Raw genomic sequence first — 22679 nt, forward strand, 5'->3', positions numbered from 1 at the left:
GTGGTGGTGGTGGCTATGACTCTGGTAGTAGTAGTAGTAGTAGTCATTATCATTGATATTGTCATCAATATTGTTACCATAGATGATGATGTAGATGTGGTCATCATTATTATTAATGTATTAATTTTCATTATAATAATTTATTTTTATTTTTTTTTTAATTTTTGATAACATGTGAACACACATATAAACCAATAGTTTTTTTTCAAAAAACAAAAATTGATATTTAATTTTTTGAAATTTTTTTTTCGATAATAAACAAAAATTTATCTTGCTAAATAAATAATTTTTTATTAGAAAAAAATTATATATATTGTGATATATCAATGATATATTTAAATAAGCAAATTGGTAACAACACTAGTAACAACTAAAATTAGTTAATTTAAAAAAAATTGTTTTTTTTTAAAATAATTACCATGATAATTAATGTATTTTTAAATTTTAGTTTATCATATTTTTTTTAAAATAATTTTTTTTGGTCACAAACACACACACAGACAATAAAAATTATATTTTGACGTAAAATTGACGTAAAATTAATTTATTAATTATTATTTTATTTTTTTTCTGTCAATTCATATTTGTTTTTTAAAAAATTTACAAAAAATATTAATATAATTATGGTGTGAATTGATGTGAATTTAATTATTATTAATTATTATTATTATTATTTGTTTTAAATTTAAACTCACTAATAGATATCATATATATATATATATATTAGATAATTATAATTTTATTATTATTAATAATAATTAGTTTATTATCATATATTATTTGATACACAAAAAAAATTATAATTAGTAAATAAAATACTGTATATACATGTATATAAATTTAATAAAAATAATAATAATAATAATAATAATAATTAATTTAACAAACAAACAAACAAAAAATCACAATTATTATTTTTTATTAGTAAATTGTTGCTAGATGTAATTAATTAATTAATTAATTAATGATGATAATTTAATAATTGTTTAATATTATATATATATATATATATATATATATGTTTAAAAATGTGTGCATTTGATGGCCAACACATACACACATATATATAATTAAAAAAAAAATTTTGAAAAAAAATTATTATTAATAATAATTAATTGACAATTGTCATAATAATTATATACTGATATTATATTGTTAACACTATATATATATATATTTACATGTATATATATATATATAAATTATTTAAATTAGCACAACCATCATTATAATAATTATTAGTAAATTTTACCTTGTTTATTACAATTATATATACTATATATTAACAACAACAAATAATAAATAAATAACTATACAGTGTATAAATTGTTTAATGTATGCTATTGTGTATATATACACTATATTATGTGTATAAGCATCCTAAACAACACAATAACAACATTACGTAACTATACATTATGTATAATAATTTTATATACATGTATAGGTGTACATTGTGTGTGTATAATAAAATAGTTTAGTTGTCATACACTGTGTATATGTTTTTTTTATATTTTAGTTTTTTAATTTATAAAAAACATGTTTGGCGGTGTCCAATCATAATGTATGTGTGTGTGTATATATATGTGTGTGTGTGTGTATGTGTGTGTATGTGTGTGTGTGTATGTGTGTGTGTGTGTGTGTGTGTGTGTGTGTGTGTATATATATATATATATGTGTGTGTGTGTGTGTATGTGTATGTGTATGTGTATGTGTATGTGTATGTGTATGTGTATGTGTATGTGTATGTGTATGTGTATGTGTATGTGTATGTGTATGTGTGTATGTGTATGTGTGTATGTGTATGTGTGTGTGTGTGTGTGTGTGTGTGTGTGTTTTTACTACATTAAAATTTTTAACATTTTTAAAAAACAAAAAATCATCTAGATTATTTTTTATTATAAGCTTGTAAGATTTTTTTTCTGTTTTTTAACATTTTTTAAATTATCAATTATTTTATGTGTTTACTTTATGATTGATAAGTAGTGTATAAATATTTATTTATTTAATTTAATTTTTTTTTGATAATAAAAATTGATTATTAGTGTTGTAGACATTGGACGTACTTTATGTTTGTTATTATTATTTTTTGTACAAGTGTATAAAATTTATTGTATAATAATTTTAAGCGTACATATGCACATATTATTAATATTTATTATTTTAATTTTTTTAAAAATAAATAAATAAATTGCTATACATTAATTAAAATGCGCTAAAAAATTTAATTTTTAATAATTAAATTAAATTATTAGAATTTTGTAAACTTTTTTTTTATTGTCATCATTAATGCTATGTATTATTATAATTATAGTTTTTATAATATATTTTCCACAATAAAATATTTTTATTAATTTGTATTATTATTTTTTAAAAAACAGTAATATTTACTAATAAGTTATAATATTATTAAAAATTTTATTAAAATTATCTGAATATGTGTATAAATAATAATATAATATATTTTACAATAGTAAAATTAAAAACTACTTATATATAATAATATTCAAAATATAATTTTTTTTTTTAAAAAACCTTGGCTGTTTTAATTTATTTAAATTAATTATTAATTAAGTATGTTTAAATTAATGTTAAAATCATAAACATATTATTTATAATAGTTTAAAAAATACAATCTTATTTTTTTTTATTTATTTTAAAAAACCAAAATAATGCACATGTACGATATATAAACTATATATATATATATATATATATATATATATATATATATACAATATTGACAACTCTATGTTTTGTCATATTATTAAAGATAAAAATTTTAGTTTCAGTAACAAAAAACAATGATAAATATTATTGTAATTTTTTTATATTTTAAAAAATATCGATTAAATAAAATAATTTAAAAATAAGTATGAATTAATCAATTTGCAATCAATTAATTAAAATTTAAATACTGTGTGTGTATAAAAAAATAAATAATTAAATCTTTAAAAATATAAATAATAATGTTTATTATTAATTAATAAAAAAAAATTAATAATAAATTTAATAAATATATTGTTATAAATTATACTTTAAATTATCATATATTTAAATAAATAATACATCATAAAAATTTTATTTCAAATTGAATATTGAACATATTAGAGTGATTTTTATAAATTTATTTAGTTAGTTATTTCATCTATAATTTAAATGTCTAGTTATAATAATAATAATAGTAACCTAACCTATAATATAATAGCTATTATTAAAGCCCTAATTGATAGAACGATTATATACTGTATATACAGTACACATACAGTACATATTAGAGAGCGAAAAGTTTCGGACCCGTACCTGACCCGTACCTGATCTGATACCTAAAATCTCGGACTCGGACCTGACATAACATAGGGTACAAATTTACCTGACCTGACCTGACCTGACTATGTCTGTCCGAAAATAATTTTATCAAAAAACAATTTTATTTATTCTATACCCGCAACAAATTTGTCTAAATTAACTTTAATTACTCGGTATTAACGATAACTGATAGTAGATCTAACTTAGATTCTAATAAAGTTAATATGTTATTATTTATTAGATCAAAACCATCATCTTTTGTAATATTTTATGTTTAATTTATACAAATATTTTATAAATAATAATTTAATAAATTTTGTGTTTGATTGTCATATTTTGTAATAATTGTCGTTTAAATAATGAATAAAAAATTTTCGGACCTGACCTGACCTGACCAAAAAATTTTGGTGTTCGGACCCGTACCTGACCTGACCTGAGCCCTAACTTTTACCTGACCTGACCTGACCTGAAAAATCAGGTCAGTTTTCAGTCTCTAGTACATATACATTATATTTATGTAATACTCTCTATATATTTCTAATACATATATATATCTATTGCGAGTGAAAGTCATATATATATATATACTGTGTGTATATAACAACACAACACAACAGTGTTTTTATTTATCATACATTCAGTTAATAATCAAACAAACAAAACCAAACAATTAGTATATCATTTAATTAATTAATTAGTAATAATAATAATAATAATTAGTTTTATTTATTTATTTTTTAATAATAATTATTATTTAATTATAATTTTTTTTATAATAACATATTTGTACGACACATGTGCTCATAGTATGATTGACTCGTCATTATTATTATTATTGTTGTTATCGTTGTTATTGTCCTCTAATGAGTGACCAGTTTTTATTACCGACGATAACGTTGACGACGAAGAAGAAGAAAAAGGTGGACAACAAGTGGTGGACGTCGACGACGACCTGACCGTCAAGTGGTGGTGATATGAGCAACAGTGGCCGCACTACCGCCGGCAGCGGCGGCGGTAGTAATACTGATACCATCGATCACAAGATGATGACCACCGATGTTAATGCCGACGGCGACGGCAGCGGCAATGATATCGAGTATATGCTTAGAAAAGGCAAACGATCGACTGTCGAGGCCATCAAACGGGAGATAATGATGGCCAACAACAATGCTGGTAGCGGTGGCGGCGGTGGTGGCCATCAATCGATGATGGATTCATCGGCTACGGCGGCGGCAAAACTATTGCCACAATTGTGTCGTGTAGTGTTTGACGTACGTAAATCGGTAGCCGATTGGGACACTATCGACTGGATCCAGTGGATAGTGGCCGGCGGACTAACCCCTCACGAGTTTGCCGCAGAAGGTATCGTATGATTTGATTACCGATTTTTTGGATTAACTGAAACTAACTGTTTGTTTGTTTGTTTGTTTTTTTCGGCTAAAAAATTTTAGTGAAAAAGTACGACAACGCCACCAAATGCGGACTGGTTTGGACGGCCAACTTTGTCGCCTACCGGTGCCGTACGTGCGGTATATCGCCGTGTATGTCCCTATGCGCCGATTGTTTCAAAAAAGGCAATCACGACGGCCACGATTTCAATATGTTTCGGTCGCAAGCGGGCGGCGCATGCGATTGCGGTGACGACTCGGTTATGAAAGAACAAGGTTTCTGTCAGAGTCACGGCTCCAAAGATAACTATACGATACCCGAAGCGCCCGGCGATCTGCTATGTGTGGCCAAAGCTGTTATGCCGCAAGTGATCTATCGACTGATTTTACATTTAAGACGAAACGATATCAAAGGTAAACTCCTGGTTGTTGTCGACATTTATTAAATCCATTAATAATTAACTAATTGTATGCAAAAAATAAAGCTATGGAAGAATCGGATGTCTATATCAAAGAGCTATTGTTAAAGTTAACCGAAATGGGAGCCGCCATGCGATACGTATTGAGCGATGCCCTAACCGATGCCAACTATTATTCTAGTCTATCCTCTTCCGCCTCCTCCTCCTCCTCCACCATCAATACTACCACTACTGGCACCGGTATGTCTCTCAACAAAAAAATAATTAATTAATTATAATAAATACCCATTTATTTCCCCCCCCCCACCCGTAATATCTATACACTCTACCCCGATAGGTTTGTTACGGTTGTCATCATCATGTAATACGGATACCGAAACTGATGATCTAATGGCCCAATTGTTGAACAATTATCGTTCAGCTAAGAGATCGATGCCACACTTTCGTATACCAATTGACTCCGATGAATATAAAATTGTGTCCGGTAATAATTTTATAATAATTAAAAAAAAATATCAATAATTTTTTTATTTATTGATATTTTTTTTAAAAAAATAACTGATTTTTATTATCGGTATTATATATATACAAACTGATTGATGATAAATATCTGATTATTATTATTATTATTATTTGTATAGATATTGCGGCATTTGATTGCGATTTAGTTCATAAAACATTTTTAGAGGAACTCCTATTCTGGACGATTGTCTACGAATTTCCCCAAAAGTTGGTCTGTTTTTTGTTAAATATGTTGCCAAATGAAACTTATAAGGTTTGTTAACCTATAAAATAAAAAATAAAACAAAGATAAAATTTATTAAATAATTATTTAATACCCGATAATAATAACAATTAGGAAGCGTTTGCCCAGACATTTGTCAGCCACTATAGCCGCGTAAGTCTAATGCTGTGTCAGTCGCGTCTGGCCAACGATCGGACAGGAAATCAGCGAACAAAAGACAACATTCACGACATACTATCCAATTGTGTTGTTCACGTCAGCGTCCAGTTGTTCAGCAATGAAGAATTGGCTACAAAATTGTGCCAAAAGTCTCAACTATTGTACGTAATTGTTATTAGTTTGAAATATCCCATCGAAGGCTGCGGTAGCGGTGGTGGTGGTGGTGGTGGCGATGATGGTAGTGGTAGTGCCAATGATGGCAGTGGCGCCAGTGATATGGCCGGCATATTGATGTCGTCGCCGATGCACGATCCGAAACGCAATGCACACAACGTTGTCCGCTGCGATCATCAGATACTCAAAGAGCACTGGTATTGGCCAATAGTTAGCGATCTGAACAATCTGCTAACCCATAGGCCAGTTGCCCAGTTGTTTATGAACGACTGTGCACTGTTTGATCTGTGGTTGGAACTGATTATGGCCTTCCAGGGTATGAATCTGAATCAGCGTGAACTCAACGAACACGTCGAGTATGAAAACAATGCCTACTATTCGGCATTCAGTGCCGAACTTGAAATATGTTCGACACCGATGTGGACATTGATTTGTCATCTGAAAGATTCGGTTTGTTTTTCGGGTAGTTTTGTTTCGGTATAAACTAATTTGTGGTCTAATCTTTTTTATTTACCGATAAATTTTCTAGGAATCAGCCGACCAGTCCATACAGATAATCAAACATGTCCTGCATTGGTTGGAAACGTGGTTCGAGTTGATTGCCTTCGACAAAGACGACATTCCCAATCCGATGCAATCGACATTTCATTTGCCATTGCACCGGTATTTTTCGGTATTCACCCAACACGCTGTTACCTATCAGAATTGTTCGTTAGTGGATATACTACCCGATGAACAACAGCTGAAACAATTGCTGGCCCATCCGTTACAGACGTTTGTATCGTTTTATGAGATATTGTGCGGCCTATGGGTACGCAATGGACTACAGATCAAGGGCCAGGCTATGACATATATTCAGTGCCATTTCTGTAATTCGATGGTCGATTCGGATCTATTTCTTATACAACAAGTGGCCACTCATGTCGATAGCGATTGGTTTGTTCAGACATTGTTCGAGAGGTTAGTTACTCTCTCTCTGGAATGACAGGGAATCAATATCGGGTGCTAAATATACGACTGTCCATACATATACATATATACACACACACACATTAATAGTCAGTCAATAGGTCCTTAACAATGGCAAACAACTTCGCAGACTATTTATCACTTACTCTCTCTCTCTCTTTCCCCCTCTCTCTTTCCCCCTCTCTCTTTCCCCCTCTCTCTTTCCCCCTCTCTCTTTCCCCCTCTCTTTCCCCCTCTCTTTCCCCCTCTCTCTTTCCCCCTCTCTCTTTCCCCCTCTCTTTCCCCCCTCTCTTTCCCCCTCTCTCTTTCCCCCTCTCTCTTTCCCCTCTCTCTTTTCCCCTCTCTCTTTCCCCCTCTCTCTTTCCCCCTCTATATCTCTCTCTCTTTTCCCCCCTCTATCTCTCTCTCTCTCTCTCTTTCATCTATTGATTTATATTATTGAATAAACTTATCAATTATTATTATTATTATCAGATTCTACGTATGGGACAGCCTATCGTTGGCCATTACCGACACTGGCCATCATAAAGGTTTTCTGGATTCCGAGTATGAACTGCCTATGCTCGAATCGGCCCTAACCCATTTGGCTACACTGTTGTCCGTACATAACAATCTGGGTATGACCGAGGAACAGGTTACCCGCAAAGAAATGGTAGCCCTGTTGGCCATGGCCGACAAAACACATTCGCAACTGTTGGAACTGTTACCCGAAAAATGTGGCAATCAATCGACACAGAATTCATATTTTGAACCGATTTTGTCGAAAATTGCCGAATTTAAGTCACCGAATGTCGAAATGGGCGGCAGTCTCGGTCAGTAATGATTGAATAGTTTAATTAAATTGATTGATTTTTTTTAATTTAATTTTTTTTGTTGGTTAACCCCAGTTCAGGGACAGTTCTATCCGAAAGCCGATATCTGGCTCAATGAGTACGACCCGATTCATGTACTGTTGCGTGCCGTCCATAGACGAGACTATCAGTCATCGATGGACAGATTTGCACAATTGTATGTATAATATGTGTCTGTGTATGTGTGGGGGGTGTTGTGGGAGTGGGAGTGGGGGTCTAGTATTAGCTAAAAATATATATAAAATAGATATCTTTAGTTATTTACCGATTAATTGTATTTATTTGAATCCACAATATATACTCTATATAGCGCTCGCCAATCGGGTCGACTGAAAGCATCATCTCATCAGCCGTGGCCACCGTTTCGTATACCGCCGCCAGTCAACAACAATAAGTTTGTCGATCCCCGTAAACTATTGCACAGTAAAATATTACACGGAGTTATATTTTCAATACTATATAAGGTATATATATATATATATAAATATGAAATTTGTATTTTTTTTTAAAAATTATTTTTTTGTTTGTTTTGTAGGCAGTATTTTATCACGAAATGCCCGACCAAATACTGGCCCTAACTATCTATCTGTTAGATATGGCCATCAGATATCCATCGCCAGTATCTACGAGCAGCAGCAGCACCGGTAGCTGTGGCGGCAACAGCACTAGTAGTAGTAGTAATAGTAGTGATTCACATAACAATACCACCAGCAGCAGCAGTGGTAATTCGCCAAAAGAGGTAAACGATCTACAGTTTGGCCAATGGTTTCCGTCGTCGGGCATAATGACCAGTTTGACTACGCCAGTCAATTGTGTAAAACTACCGGAACGGCGGCCGTCGTTTGACGGCGCTGTCGAAGAGATGGACATCGACGGCGATTCCAGTGACAGTCAAGACGATGACGAAGATGAATATATGAGCGACGAAGATGAACAGCCGTACGAAGTTCATAGTCCGGCCACCAGCGAAACAGGCGAACCACGTAGTATAGAGTCGTCTATACAGAGACCACAGTTGCCTACCATTACGGTGCCTTTGGCTTTGCTGCCGGCGCCAAATCCGACCCAACAGGCACTGGTACCGGTGAATCCTGATGCCCGACAAGTGACGGCAGCTGTCAATCATCACAGTCATCATCATCATCACCACCACAGCCTGTTTGGCTATCATAGTGCCGCCAGACCACCACCACCACTGCCACCGGCACTAAGCAGTAGCCATCACTCGGCTGATAATACCGTTGCTGTGACGACGACGGCCGCCGATGACCTATCGATTGTTTCGTCATCTGGCGGTCCCGCGAGACTTCGTTCGCGTTCGCATCGATTACGACCAGTTCGGTCGCTCGATCAGCGAATTGTTCTAATGAATCGTCGCCGACAACGGCTATATGAGTCGGCGGTCGCTCCAAGCAAACAGTTTGAGTTGACAAACACAGGTAGTACTGCCGGCAGTAGTAGCGGTAGCAGTAGTTGTAGTGCCAATAATAGTCAACAGGACAACAATAATCCGAATCTAGTGGTCACCGAACTAATCAAAGCGCTTCCGTCGTCGTCTACCGGAAATCTATTGACAATTAACGAAACAATTGTATCGCTATTAGTTAGACTTCACTCGAAACTAAGCGGACGACCCGATTCCTATAAACCCAGTTCCAAAACCAATGAACAACACCAACGAGGAGGAGGAGTACTAGTGGACAGTTGTATCGGCGACGGTCCCTATTTTATCGAACGATTTCTCAACCATTTTATCCAATTGAATGTCAACGGCGACGATATTATCAATGAAATTCGCCAACGAATTTGGTCTAAAGATGGTGCCGCCGGTGGTGGTGGCCGTGGCGGCGGCGGTATTGATGACCGATTCGCTGATGGCCAGGGAAACACTGGCAGCGGCGGCGGCGAAGAAAACGATCGCGAAGAACGGCGACGTAAAGCCCGAGAGCGACAACAGAAATTGATGGCCGAATTTGCATCGAAACAGAAGGCATTCATGAAGAATATCGAAAAAGAGAATATCAACTGTGATATCGGCGGCGACAACAACAACAACAGTGACAACAAAGGTGTTCCGTCGGGTTCATCGTCGACGTCGTCGGCCACCAGTAGTTCATTGTTGCAGTCAAAAGAATACGAGTGTGTAATATGCGGCCAAAGCGGTGCCACAACCAATAGTAAACTGTTCGGACAGGTAGTCCTATTGCAGTCGACCAGTGTTTTGGGACACTCGACCACAACCATCGGCAGCGGCGATGTATGCTCAGCCAGTGGCGGTAACAGTTTTGCCGCCGCAGTCGCCGCCACCCGTTTGCCCAACACTGACGACGAAGTTGTGGCCCTACAGAATCGGCAAACATTGGCCAAATTTATGGAAAAACGTATCGACGAAATGGACCGGTTGTTCGATAAGAATTCGTGGCTAAATTCGTTCAATATTGGCTGGGAAGGCGGTGTTCACGTACAGTCGTGCGGCCATTATTTGCACATTGATTGCCACAAATCGTATATGCAATCACTACGCGGTCTCCAACAGTCGGTACACAATCGCTATGGTATCGAACAGGGCGAATATGCCTGTCCATTGTGTCGGCAACAGGCCAACAGTGTACTACCGATTAATCCGGCAATGGGCGAAATCGGTGCCGTTGTCAAATGTCGACCCAATGATCTCGGTGCCGTTGCCCAGGAAATCTGGTCGCTATTGGCCAACGGTTGTTCGCATCCCGAATCCGAGTTTCTCAAATTGCTCGGTTCGGCCGTCGAAGATCTGACCAAAGCTACCGGTCCCCAGTATCGTAACATTCGGGTATCGCCCAGCCATCAGAGTTTGTTTTTGTTTCTCTGTTCGATTAGCCGGACAAACCTCGAGTCCGATATACTGACCAAACAAAGCCATAGTATTGCCTGTGGCGCCAAAAAGTCGTGTTTCGGTAAATATATTGTTTTGAAAACAATTTCCAGTTTTTCTAATCCAATTGTTTTTGTTTTGTTTGTTTAAACCATACATCACAACGACATCGACATCGATAGTGCCATTGTTTCATGTGTTAGCTTTGAATGCCAAAGTAGTGATCACTACACCGTACGATAGTCTATGGTGTCAACTGACCGGACTGACCATCGATGACAATCAACTGAGTGTTACGACCATTGAAAAAGAGGTTCCGCTACTCGTACGCGATGTCTCTGCACTGTTGATCCAATTGTTCTATGCGTTGCCACTTAATGTCGACAAAGGTTTGTTTGTCTACCAGTCCTCTCAGTCATATTAATTGTTAACTAATTTGATCTCTTAAACAATCACAACAACAACAACAACAACAATAGCTTACTTTACAACTGTTGTCCAATCGTTGATGAATTTGCGTCTAATCCAAGCCGTTGCCCAGTTATCAACACTGATGAGCGATTGTCAACGGATCCAACTAAGCGACTATTTTGTTGCCAACAATACCAGTCAACAGACGACGACTAGTATGGATGAGTTCAGTACCGGTGGAACAGGAGAAGGATTGGCCAATCTATTGGGTTTTGTCATCCATATGCTCGACACTAACGGCTTTTATGCCAATCTTGTTGTCGGTAGTGGTGGCGGTGGTAGTGGTGTTGACCAACAAATGTCTACTAATTTTGTAAATTTTTTATTTTAATTATTTGATTAGTTATTGTATGTAATGTATGTTTTTATTATTATTATTATTTAAGACAAACAAAATATTATCCGAACAAGAGATCGAAGATAACCTGATTTGTCTGTGTCTGCCATTCTTGCGGTTGGCATCAATGCTGTCACACCATCTCTATTCGGAACCGTATCCCAAACCGTTGACAACGACGACAACGACAACAACAACTGATAACATTGCCGAAGAGTTCCAATTGTTGTCTCAATTCTTGCAATTGGCCGCCACATCGTCGACATCGTCGTCGTCATCATCAGGTATTTTCATCGACGAAGAGTCGACTACTACTACTTCTACTACTACTACAACAACAACAACTACAACTAGCATAACAACAACAATAGGCCAAACCATGCGTTGGGCGACATCACAGCCCAGACAATTGGTCCATACTTGGTGTCAACAGTTTACAACGTTTGCACAGCAATCGCTTATTGGAGCACAGGTAGGTGTCTAATGTTTGGGTGATTTTTTGATTGAATTGATTGAATGATTTAACTAATAAAATAAAACATTATTATTATTGTTAACCCCAATAGAAACTACTAAGAGATCCGCCAGTCCAATGGCGACGACCAGCCCTACTGAGACTACCGGCCCTTTACGACCAGTTGTTTATGTTCTATCATCAGCGCCAGTGTCGGGTCTGCAACAAAGTACCGAAAGATCCATCAATTTGTCTGATTTGCGGTACACTAATCTGTATGCACGAAGCCTGTTGTCGGCCATCCGAGTCGTGTCTGGAAGCAGTGTTTGTAAGTATTTTTTTTTTTTTTTGGGAACCACTTGGTGGACACCACCGCCATAATCGGCCAATTGTTTTGTAAAAAAATAAATATTTAATACCCGTTTTGTTTGTTTTTAAATAGCACTCGAATGTTTGCGGCGCCGGAACTGCCATTTATTTGGCCTGCAATTCGTCGACAATTATCGTCATCCGTGGCAAAAGAGCCTGTGTCTGGGGTTCAGTATATTTGGATCAGTTTGGCGAAGAAGATAAAGATCTCAAGTAAACCCATAATAATAATAATATATTAATTATTATTAATATCTTAATTATCGCTAATTATCTGTTTTTTTTGTTGGTTTTGGTTTATATACAGACGCGGAAAACCACTCTATTTAAGTGAACAAAGATATTGGATTCTTGAGCAACAATGGCTAACCCATAGCTTTGATCACACAAACAAACGATGGGTTTTCCATAAAGACATGCTTTGATTGATCTATTGATTGATTACCAGAAAAACCTAAACAAAAAATAAGACAAACGTATGGATGGATAGGACTTAACAAAACAACAACAAAAAACAAAAAAATATTTAAATACTATTTAAGTATTACCTAATAATAATCGTATTGAACGACACAACACACACACACACACACACAACCCAATAGCACATCCATCGACTACTACTACAACTACTACTACTTGTTGTTGTTTTGACACAAAAAAACACAATAAAAGAGATATTCAATATAAATATATTGATATAATAAGTTTATATAGATATATATATATATATATAAATTATTTAATTAATTATTAATTATAATTATTACTATTGACTTAAACTTGCGAATAGTTTTTTTATTAAAAAAAATAAGTTTTATCGATAATTATGAAATTTTTTTATTATTATTTAAAAAAAATAAATTTAATGAAATAATAAATAATGTGATATACTATACTATACTCTGTGTATATTGTATAATGTAATTAGGCATTTAAACAAGGTTATTTTTTAATAATTTTAATAATCAATAACAAACACAACAACAATAATAATAATAATAATAACAAAACAACAAGATCATTTTTTAATTATAGTATATATATATGATTAATTTATAATAAATTATTTAATAATAATAATAATAAAATTAGTTAATTAACACAAAATTTTAATTGATTTTTTTGATTGTTTCAATTTTAATATATATATATGTATTAACTGTTTGTTTGACACGTTTGACATTTATTATCTATGAATTTTTCTATGAATTTAATTTATATATATTTATTCATATATATTAAATATACTGTATATTTGAAAGTTAATTGAAGGTATTATTATTGTACTGTATATATACTACTGTGTACTGTGACTACAGAGTGTTTATCAAAAAAAAAAATAAAAAAATTAATTAAAAAAAATTACTAACAAATGTTTTAATTGCACACTATTTTTACGTCAATATAACAAATCAAATACAATATATATATATATATATATATAGCAAACTTATTTTTGTGTGTCTATGTATATTGACATTTAATTTGAATGTTTTATTTTATTTTTTTTTATTTATCAATAACACACATACACACTCACTCATACACATACACACTCATACTACACACACACTCATACATGCACACACTCATACATGCACACACTCATACATGCACACATACACATACACTCATACTACACACACACTCATATATGCACACATACACATACACATACACATACACATACACATACACATACACATACACATACACATACACATACACATACACATACACATACACATACACATACACATACACATACACATACACATACACATACACATACACATACACATACACATACACATACACATACACATACACATACACACAATGTTTTATAGATATATTCAAAAATAATTTAAGTGAATATACATATATATCCACCTAAAAAAATAAATAAATAATAATTCAATATATATTTTTAAAATCTTTTAGTAAACCATTGAAAACACTTTTTTTTAAATATAATATATATATATATATATATATATTTAGAAATCTATTAGAGTATATGTATATAATATTTATATAATATAGTTTATATAATATAATGATTATTATAAATATAATATAGGATTACATTTTTTTGTTGTTGTTGTTGTTGTTGAAGAAAAACTTTAAATAATAATAAACTTGAAATATTTTTTAAGTAAAATTCTTTGGATTTGTTTGGGTTATATATTCAATAATATATCTATTGAAACAAAACAAAAGTTATAATGCATTTACAAATATATATATATATATATGTTTTTTGTTATTTGGGATTTTTGTCACAAAAAAAAATTAAATACAACACAAAATGTTTATCAAAAAAAATGTTTTTTTTTCAGAGCTGTTAATCCAATTAAATCTACTGTACAGTAGTATAAACACCAAATAGTAGTGTTTAATTTACAGTATACTGTATATACTGTATATATATATATTTATTTATTGTATATATATATATATATATATATATATATATATCGGTAATACTTGTATAAGCATTTAATATAATAGTTGTATACCTTTTAAATATCAATAGATATATATATAAACTTTATTGTATTATCAATATATATATATATCGGTAATACACATATATAAGCATTTACTAGTTGTATACTTTTTAAATATCAATATATATATAATTTATTGTATATACAGTATATATCGGTAATACATATATATAAGTATTTACTAGTTGTATACCTTTTAAATATCAATATATATATATATATATATATATATATATACACTTGAGCTCATAGTAATACAAGTGCTAACACACACACACACACACCACAAGTGTGCAGTAGATATTACATAATATACTGATGCTATGCCTAACTGTGCAATTCCTATGCTCTAACTGCTAGTGTTATGTACTGTATGTATATATGTGTGTTGTTTTCATACAATTTTTCGCATCTCTCTCTCTCTCTCTCTCTCTCTCTCTCTCTCTATTGCTTAGTCGCACTTTTCCCAACACACACACACACACACATCCCTGTGCCAGAGTGTGGGCACAACACATACACATACAGACACAAACAGGATCTCTATTTTTGCAAATCACTTGTCTATTACTACTATATACAGTATATTATCTCTATATTGCACTCCATGTGTTCAACACTTCAATTATTGTATTATACATTTGGTTTTCAGCCGATGATTGCAAATAAAAATAGTTCACAAAACAACAAAAAGTTTTCATTACTCTATGTGTTGTTTGTGTGCCTAAACTACTGTATATACAGTATATTTGACTCAAAATTAATTTTTTTTAATTTTTTGTTTGGTGTTTGTTTGCTAGTTGTTGTTAACTATCAAACAGTTTTCAAATCAAATAGTAGTTTAATTTAGTGTATTATTATTATAAGTTATAATTTACTTTCTATATACAGTGTATATACAGTATATCTATATATATATATATATATATATATATAGATAGTAATAAACAGTTGTTTCATTGCATCAAAATTAGTTTTTTTGTATTATTATTATTATTTAATATAATAATAACAACAACTAAAAAAAAATAAACTAACTGTTGATTAACAATTTGTTTGGAAAAAAAACTATTTAATTTTTTTTGTGTGTTATATTTTTTGGTTAAAACTTTAATAATTAACTCATTTTAGTTGCCATCATATGTTTGATTCATTAAAATTATATACATATACAGTATATATATATGTATACTAATTATATATTTTATTTAAACATTTTCAGCAAATTTTATGCTAGTTTTTATGTTATTATTTGAAACAATGAATTTTCAAATTCAATAATAATAATAATATTATATTATTATATACTTATATATTGTATAAACTATTTTTCATATGTAATGTAATTTTTTTTTAAAAATTTTTTCTCCAACAAAAAAAATAAATTATATCCGTCTAAATAAATCAGCAAAAATAATTTATTTTATAGTTATTATTATTATTGTTATTATTAATCATAATAATAATGTTAAATAATAATGATAATTTTTTATATTGATAATGACATTTAATTTTTAATAAAATATTGATAATTAAAATAATTGTTTTTTTTAAAAATAAGTGATATTTTTGAAAATTATTTAAAAACATATATTAATATATTGTGACAATTAATTTCTATGGCAAACAGTGATCAATGTATTCATATGTATAACAATATTATTGGCCATGAATTTAATGGTAAGTAATGGTATATAATTAGTCCTCAAATATATACACTATATATATATATATATATATATAATATTTTAGGCTATAATTTATTTTTATCAACTAATAAGTTAATGATCTTAATATATATATATATATTATTTAGACATTTATTTATTTAATTTTTAATAATAATTTAATTTTGACAAATTAGTTAATAAATAATAATTAGTAATATTATTATTAGTAATGTACAAATATATAATTAATCATTAATATAAAAAAAATTATTATAATATTAATAAAAAAAAATGGTATAATTTATCTATTTTTAAATTGCTAGTATATTAATGCTAAAAATATTTTTTTTTTAAATTAAAGTTTATTATATATTTCAATATATTCATAAATTTAATATTTTTAAAAAATATTGTATCAAAGTTTTTATCATTTTTATTATTAAAACTATAATCCAAAAATATATAAAATAGTTTTCATTATTATTATTATTTTACAGTATAATAAATATTTATTATCTTTATAAAAAAAATATTATTAATATTGTAATGTTGTTAAAAATATTAAACAAATTTTTTTTATCATCACTTACCTGTTATCAGTTAAATATTTTTTTATATATATAATAATAATAATAATAATAGCAAACATAGTTTAAACAAATTTAATTTTAATAATATTATAGAAAATAAAAACTAAATGTCAATTTACCCATTTAATATAGATTGACAAACAGTTACATGTAATTTTAATTATGCTAATGTACATTATTATTATTGAATATTTTTATTATAAAGACAATGTATTTGGATATATATATATATATAAAGTACAGTATATACATGTATATAACATAGAATATATATATATATATATACATATATATAGTAAATAGATCTATGTATACATAATAGATATAAACAAATTGTATAAATATAATGTATATAAGCTGTATGTTCAATATAATTATCTGATTATATATATATATATATATAATTATTTTTATATATAAGTTTTGATTAATTGACATTATAGTAAATGATAAAAAACTATTACAGTATATACAATATATATATTATTTAAAATGATTTATCTACGATATATATATTATATAAATAGTAAACTATATTATAGTTTAGGTATCTATTTATTTATTTATGTTTAAAAATAATTTTAATATTGAAAATATAATAATTTATTTATTTAATGTTTACCAAATCTCTTATATAAATTGATAAATATTTTTTTTTGAATAATAACAATAGACTATAATATTTTGCTATCAAAATGCAAATATAAATATATATATATATAATTGATTTTATTTTCATAGTATATTTTTGTAAGGCTATAAAAATACAATAAACAAAATATAGATATTCAGTGTTTTATTATTATTATTATTACAAAAAAATATAGTTTAATTAAACATAGAAATTATGAAAATTAATTAATTAATTAATTAAAATAATAATACTATAATTATTCACAAATATAAACACAGAATATTTTACAATTAATTTCAGTAATAATAATAATAATAATGAATTCAAACTAAATTGTTTGAAACAATTGAATATTCTTGAGATTTTGAGTTGTTTTCATTAGCATTACAAAGTCAATTGAAAAGTTAAATATAATATATATATATATATATAAACCTATTATCATATACTAAATATATTTAACAGTATATAACATATATTATATACAGTATATTTACTATATATAATATATGTTATATACTATATATATATAGTATATGATAATAGGTTTTTATATTAAAATTTAAAGGTAAAACTTTTATTATTTATTTTGTTTTGTTTGATGTGTCGGTTTGCTTAACTATTTTTTTTTTGTTAAAGATTTCTAATATATATTATTAGGTTTGCAAAAATAAAACTAAATGTACAATTTATATATAAAAAATATATATAAAATAAATATTTTGCATCTATAGTAATAGACTGTATTTTTTTTGATGTTGTATTTTATTAGTTTGATATAAAATTTGATTATATCAATTTTGACAATATATATATATATTACAATACTATAGATAAAAAAATCTATTTTCATAAGTGTCAATAACATAAAAAAAATTTTTTTTAATAATATTATAACAATAACAAAATTAATATCAACAAAATATGGATGAGTTATAAGTTATATATATATTATATATATTTATATTTTTTAAAAAAAATTTATATCTGATTGACATTAATGGACAATAATTTTTTTTTTAAATTAATTATTAATTATCTAAAATAATGTCTTAAAAAAATCAATTATCAGTATAGCTGTTGTTAGTTATGAAATTAAATTATTTTATTTTCTAATTATTTAAAATTATTGCTAATTATATATACGGCCATTAATTATTATATTATTAATTATTAATTATATATTGAATAATTTATTTAATTTATTTTTATATTGTTATAGATAAATGGTGTCCCAATGTTTGGGATGATCTATACTGTTGGCCACCGACTCCTAACAATACAATCATTAAGAGGACGTGTTTACAGATATTTTCATCGCTAAATATAACGGCATTTAATGAAATCGATTCATCAAAACGTTAGTATAGTAAACAAAAAAAACAAAATTTTTATTTTTTTTTTATAAAAAATACTAGTATTTTCTAGTTATTTAGTTTTTAATAATAATAATAATATTTTTATAATTAAATAATAAAAAAAACATTTAGTTTAAGATTAAGTTGGTTATTAGTTTATAAAAAAATTTATAAATTTTATTTTTTGTTGTTTTTTCATAGTATTAATATTTAGTATTATTATTATTATTTTGTTGAATATTATTTCTATCGAAAACAATTATAATTTTATTATTTGTTTTATTTTTTTTTAAATAAATCTATTGCTACTTAAAAATATTGAACCCAATTATTTTATTACACTAATTAATACTACAATATCTATTATTATTATTATTGAAATTTTTATAAACATATAAATAATATTAATATATAAAATATAATTATCAATTAAAAAAAAAATTTTTCCATTTAATTATATTTTATAAGTAATTAAACCATATTTAATAATAATAATAATTTCATAGAATTTTTATATAAATTAATTAATTTTTATTACATAAATTTTATTTTTATTTTTCATCATCATCATCATTAAAAAAATATACTACAAATCTATAAAATTTAATTGATTTTTAACATTTATTTATTACATATTATTACTGTTTATACAGTACAGTATTTATACAGTACAGTATATATACAGTACAGTATATATATAATACAGTATATATATAATACAGTATATATATATATATATATATATACTACTACAGTATATATAGTATACATTTATATCACTTTATACTGTATATGATAAGTATTGTACTTATTTTGGTTTTACTTCAATAGACTATATATATATATAAAGTTATATATATATAAACTAAATATTATAATAAATGTTAATATAATTTAACAAAACAATGTTTGAATCTATTTGACATTATATATATATAGTATATATACATATATATAATTCATTCATGCAATCAATTTGCATAATTGAAAACACGTTTTTAGTCAGAAAATTAATTTTGACTTAAAAATTTTTATTTTATTTTATACTACAACTAAAACTACTACTACTGCTACTACTAATACTAAGCACTACTAGAAAAATAAATAAATTATACATCAATTTTATAAAAATTTATATATTTAATTTTATTTGAAGTTTTTTCGAAAAATAATTTTAGTTGAAGGACTAAAATTTTTAATTTTTACAACAAATACAATATACATATATAGACGGTATATATATATATATTTAATTAATTTAATTAAACAAAATTAATAGATTTTGATGTCATTCACAAACAAACAAACAAAAATTATTTTCCTAAATGACAATTATTTAATTATTTTTATATTACTATATTATTATTATTTAATATATACTATATTAGAAGCAAAAATACGGTATATTTATATATCTATATATTTATATTTATATATATATATATACTTTATATAAAAGCAAACAAACAAACAAACGGAAAAAAATATATTTAAGTAGTCTTTAAATAAAATCAATATTCAATTTGGTTTGAATTGATGTCACGATTATTATTGTCGATATTATTATTATTATTATTATCATTACTACTACTGTTTGATGGCATCATCGCCTGAAACCATAACCTATTCACCAATAATGATGTATCGGTTGTTAGTTTTCCTCCTATTGTTGTCGCTGTCGATGACGACGACTGATCCACAATATTGGCAATAGTTATACCATTCGGCTGATGGCTGGGCAGCTGTCGGCTATACTCTGACTGATCGGTCGGTAACATTGGCCAACTACGTGGTTTACCGTAGCGTTTGATAAACATGGATGTAGTGCTGATGTTGTTTCTGGGTTGACGACGACCCGTACCACCCGTACCATCAGTTTTAATCACTAATAGCTGTCTATTATTATTAGTATTATTAGTATTAAAAGTTGAAGTCTTTTTGAAAACTCTGACATTTTTCGTAAAGACCCGCAACTTATGGTTGTTGTCGGTGTTGTCATCGCCGTCGGGACTGTCGTTGTCGTTGTTGTTGCTGTCGATTACTTCAATGACCGGATTATAGACAACCCGATTGCCTGTACTATTGTTTTGTAGTTTTTTCGCTGGTTTGATGACACCATCGACACCACCGCCATCGCTGGTCATCGTTAGTTCACTTGAATCGCTTGTATTACCCGAATTATTGGCCGACGATGTCATACATGTACAGCACATGGGCTCATACTTGACTATCTGTCTGTTTCGGTGGTCATCGTTGTCACCATCGGTTACTTTGTGTCTATTTTTCTTGGATGTACGACAACAACAACAAAACACTACGACTATCATAAAAGTGGTCGACGCTGTCGATATGGCCGACGCAACGGTTATATCGGCCAATCGTTGATTGCTATTATCCTGGACAGCATCGACGGCGGCCGCGACGGTAACAAACTCTTTGCACAGACCGCCGCCACGACTGTACGAGTTGACCATCGATGAGATTTCATCAATCATATGATGGCTGGACTGTAGACACAGTTCGTAGGCAGTCTGGGGCTGTAATCCCCGTATAGTATAGCTATAGGTTTGGTTGTGTACGGCTAGCGAATCCATTGAATTGGCGTCATCTTTGATCGTATAGATATTGACATTGAATGTTGCAAACTGCCTGAGTTTAACCACCCATTCCAGGGGCCGGTGCTCTCGTTCAACATAGGCTGCCGATGCTGATGATGATGAGGACGAGGACAGTAGTTGTCTTTTCCATCTATGGGATTGTTTTGTATGGACAACAAAACGCCACTTGATTTTGATGGCTGTCGACGACTCCTGAAACGTTATGTTCAACAATACTGTCTCAACGGTATCGATATGTCTGGGTTTGGCTGAATTGATTTTAATGGATATACCGGCTGTCAGTGCCGGTACTCTATCTACTCGGGCGACCAACACTGGTGCCGATGATGAGGATCCCATACCTCCTATGGGTGATAGTGGTGGTGGTGGTGGTGTTGGTGGTGTACCCCCACTATCACTGATACTACTATTAATGTTATGTTCAGTAGCTGTTGTATAACTCATTGTTTGAATACATGATTTGCTTAATAATAATAATTGAATTACTATTATAATTAGTGATAATTTTTTCATTATTAATAATAATAATAAATTATTATAATTATTATTATCCATATGTAGTGATAACACTTTTGATGAACAAATCATTTTTAAAATTTATTTATTTTTTTTTGTTATTTTTAACAATAAGTTAATTAGATTTTTCATACAATTTTTTTTCGTTACAAAGTTTTTTTTTTGATATTATTATTATTATTATTAGTTTTATTATCAAAACATTTTATTACAATATCATTACTTTTAGGAAATTATATATAAATTTTATATAATATTATATTATTTTCATATTTATTTTG

At 29.1% G+C, this 22679-nt stretch overlaps 2 protein-coding genes across 3 annotated transcripts; one reads left to right on the top strand and one right to left on the bottom strand.

The window, feature by feature from the left end:
* The first annotated feature begins 4085 nt into the window (after window positions 1-4085).
* On the top strand, window positions 4086-13212 carry LOC128962968 (E3 ubiquitin-protein ligase ubr3-like). Of its 2 annotated transcripts, XM_054309428.1 has the most exons (18): window positions 4086-4671; window positions 4761-5111; window positions 5183-5356; window positions 5454-5600; window positions 5758-5891; window positions 5976-6644; window positions 6724-7154; window positions 7638-7975; window positions 8051-8171; window positions 8325-8478; window positions 8550-10947; window positions 11048-11254; window positions 11345-11649; window positions 11723-11957; window positions 12045-12145; window positions 12240-12455; window positions 12570-12709; window positions 12804-13212. In XM_054309428.1, the coding sequence occupies exons 1-18, from the start codon at window positions 4284-4286 to the stop codon at window positions 12919-12921; spliced, it is 6627 nt and encodes a 2208-aa protein (XP_054165403.1). In that variant the 5' UTR covers window positions 4086-4283; the 3' UTR covers window positions 12922-13212. The 2 variants fall into 2 exon arrangements, with proteins under 2 accessions (XP_054165403.1, XP_054165394.1); XM_054309419.1 differs by having other exon boundaries at window positions 11723-12145.
* A 7563-nt stretch (window positions 13213-20775) lies between these two features.
* LOC128962253 (probable serine/threonine-protein kinase DDB_G0282963) lies at window positions 20776-22326 on the bottom strand. The gene has a single exon (XM_054308620.1). It carries the CDS (start codon window positions 22324-22326, stop codon window positions 20776-20778), a length of 1551 nt encoding a protein of 516 aa, XP_054164595.1.
* Window positions 22327-22679: the final 353 nt, after the last annotated feature.

This window comes from Oppia nitens, unplaced genomic scaffold (genome assembly GCF_028296485.1).
Source record: "Oppia nitens isolate AA-2021 unplaced genomic scaffold, nextdenovo-longstitch-racon4-pilon3 scaffold14_pilon_pilon_pilon, whole genome shotgun sequence".
Classification (NCBI taxonomy): domain Eukaryota; kingdom Metazoa; phylum Arthropoda; class Arachnida; order Sarcoptiformes; family Oppiidae; genus Oppia; species Oppia nitens.

What these genes read in the sequence shown, in the direction of transcription:
- LOC128962968 (XM_054309419.1), top strand. Translation starts at nt 4,284, where the DNA reads ATGAGCAACAGTGGCCGCACTACCGCCGGCAGCGGCGGCGGTAGTAAT. An exon ending in TCACGAGTTTGCCGCAGAAG is followed by an intron (nt 4,672 to 4,760) that starts GTATCGTATGAT and finishes AAAAAATTTTAG; the next exon opens with TGAAAAAGTACGACAACGCC. An exon ending in TACTACCACTACTGGCACCG is followed by an intron (nt 5,357 to 5,453) that starts GTATGTCTCTCA and finishes CTACCCCGATAG; the next exon opens with GTTTGTTACGGTTGTCATCA.
- LOC128962253 (XM_054308620.1), bottom strand. Translation starts at nt 22,326, where the DNA reads ATGAGTTATACAACAGCTACTGAACATAACATTAATAGTAGTATCAGT.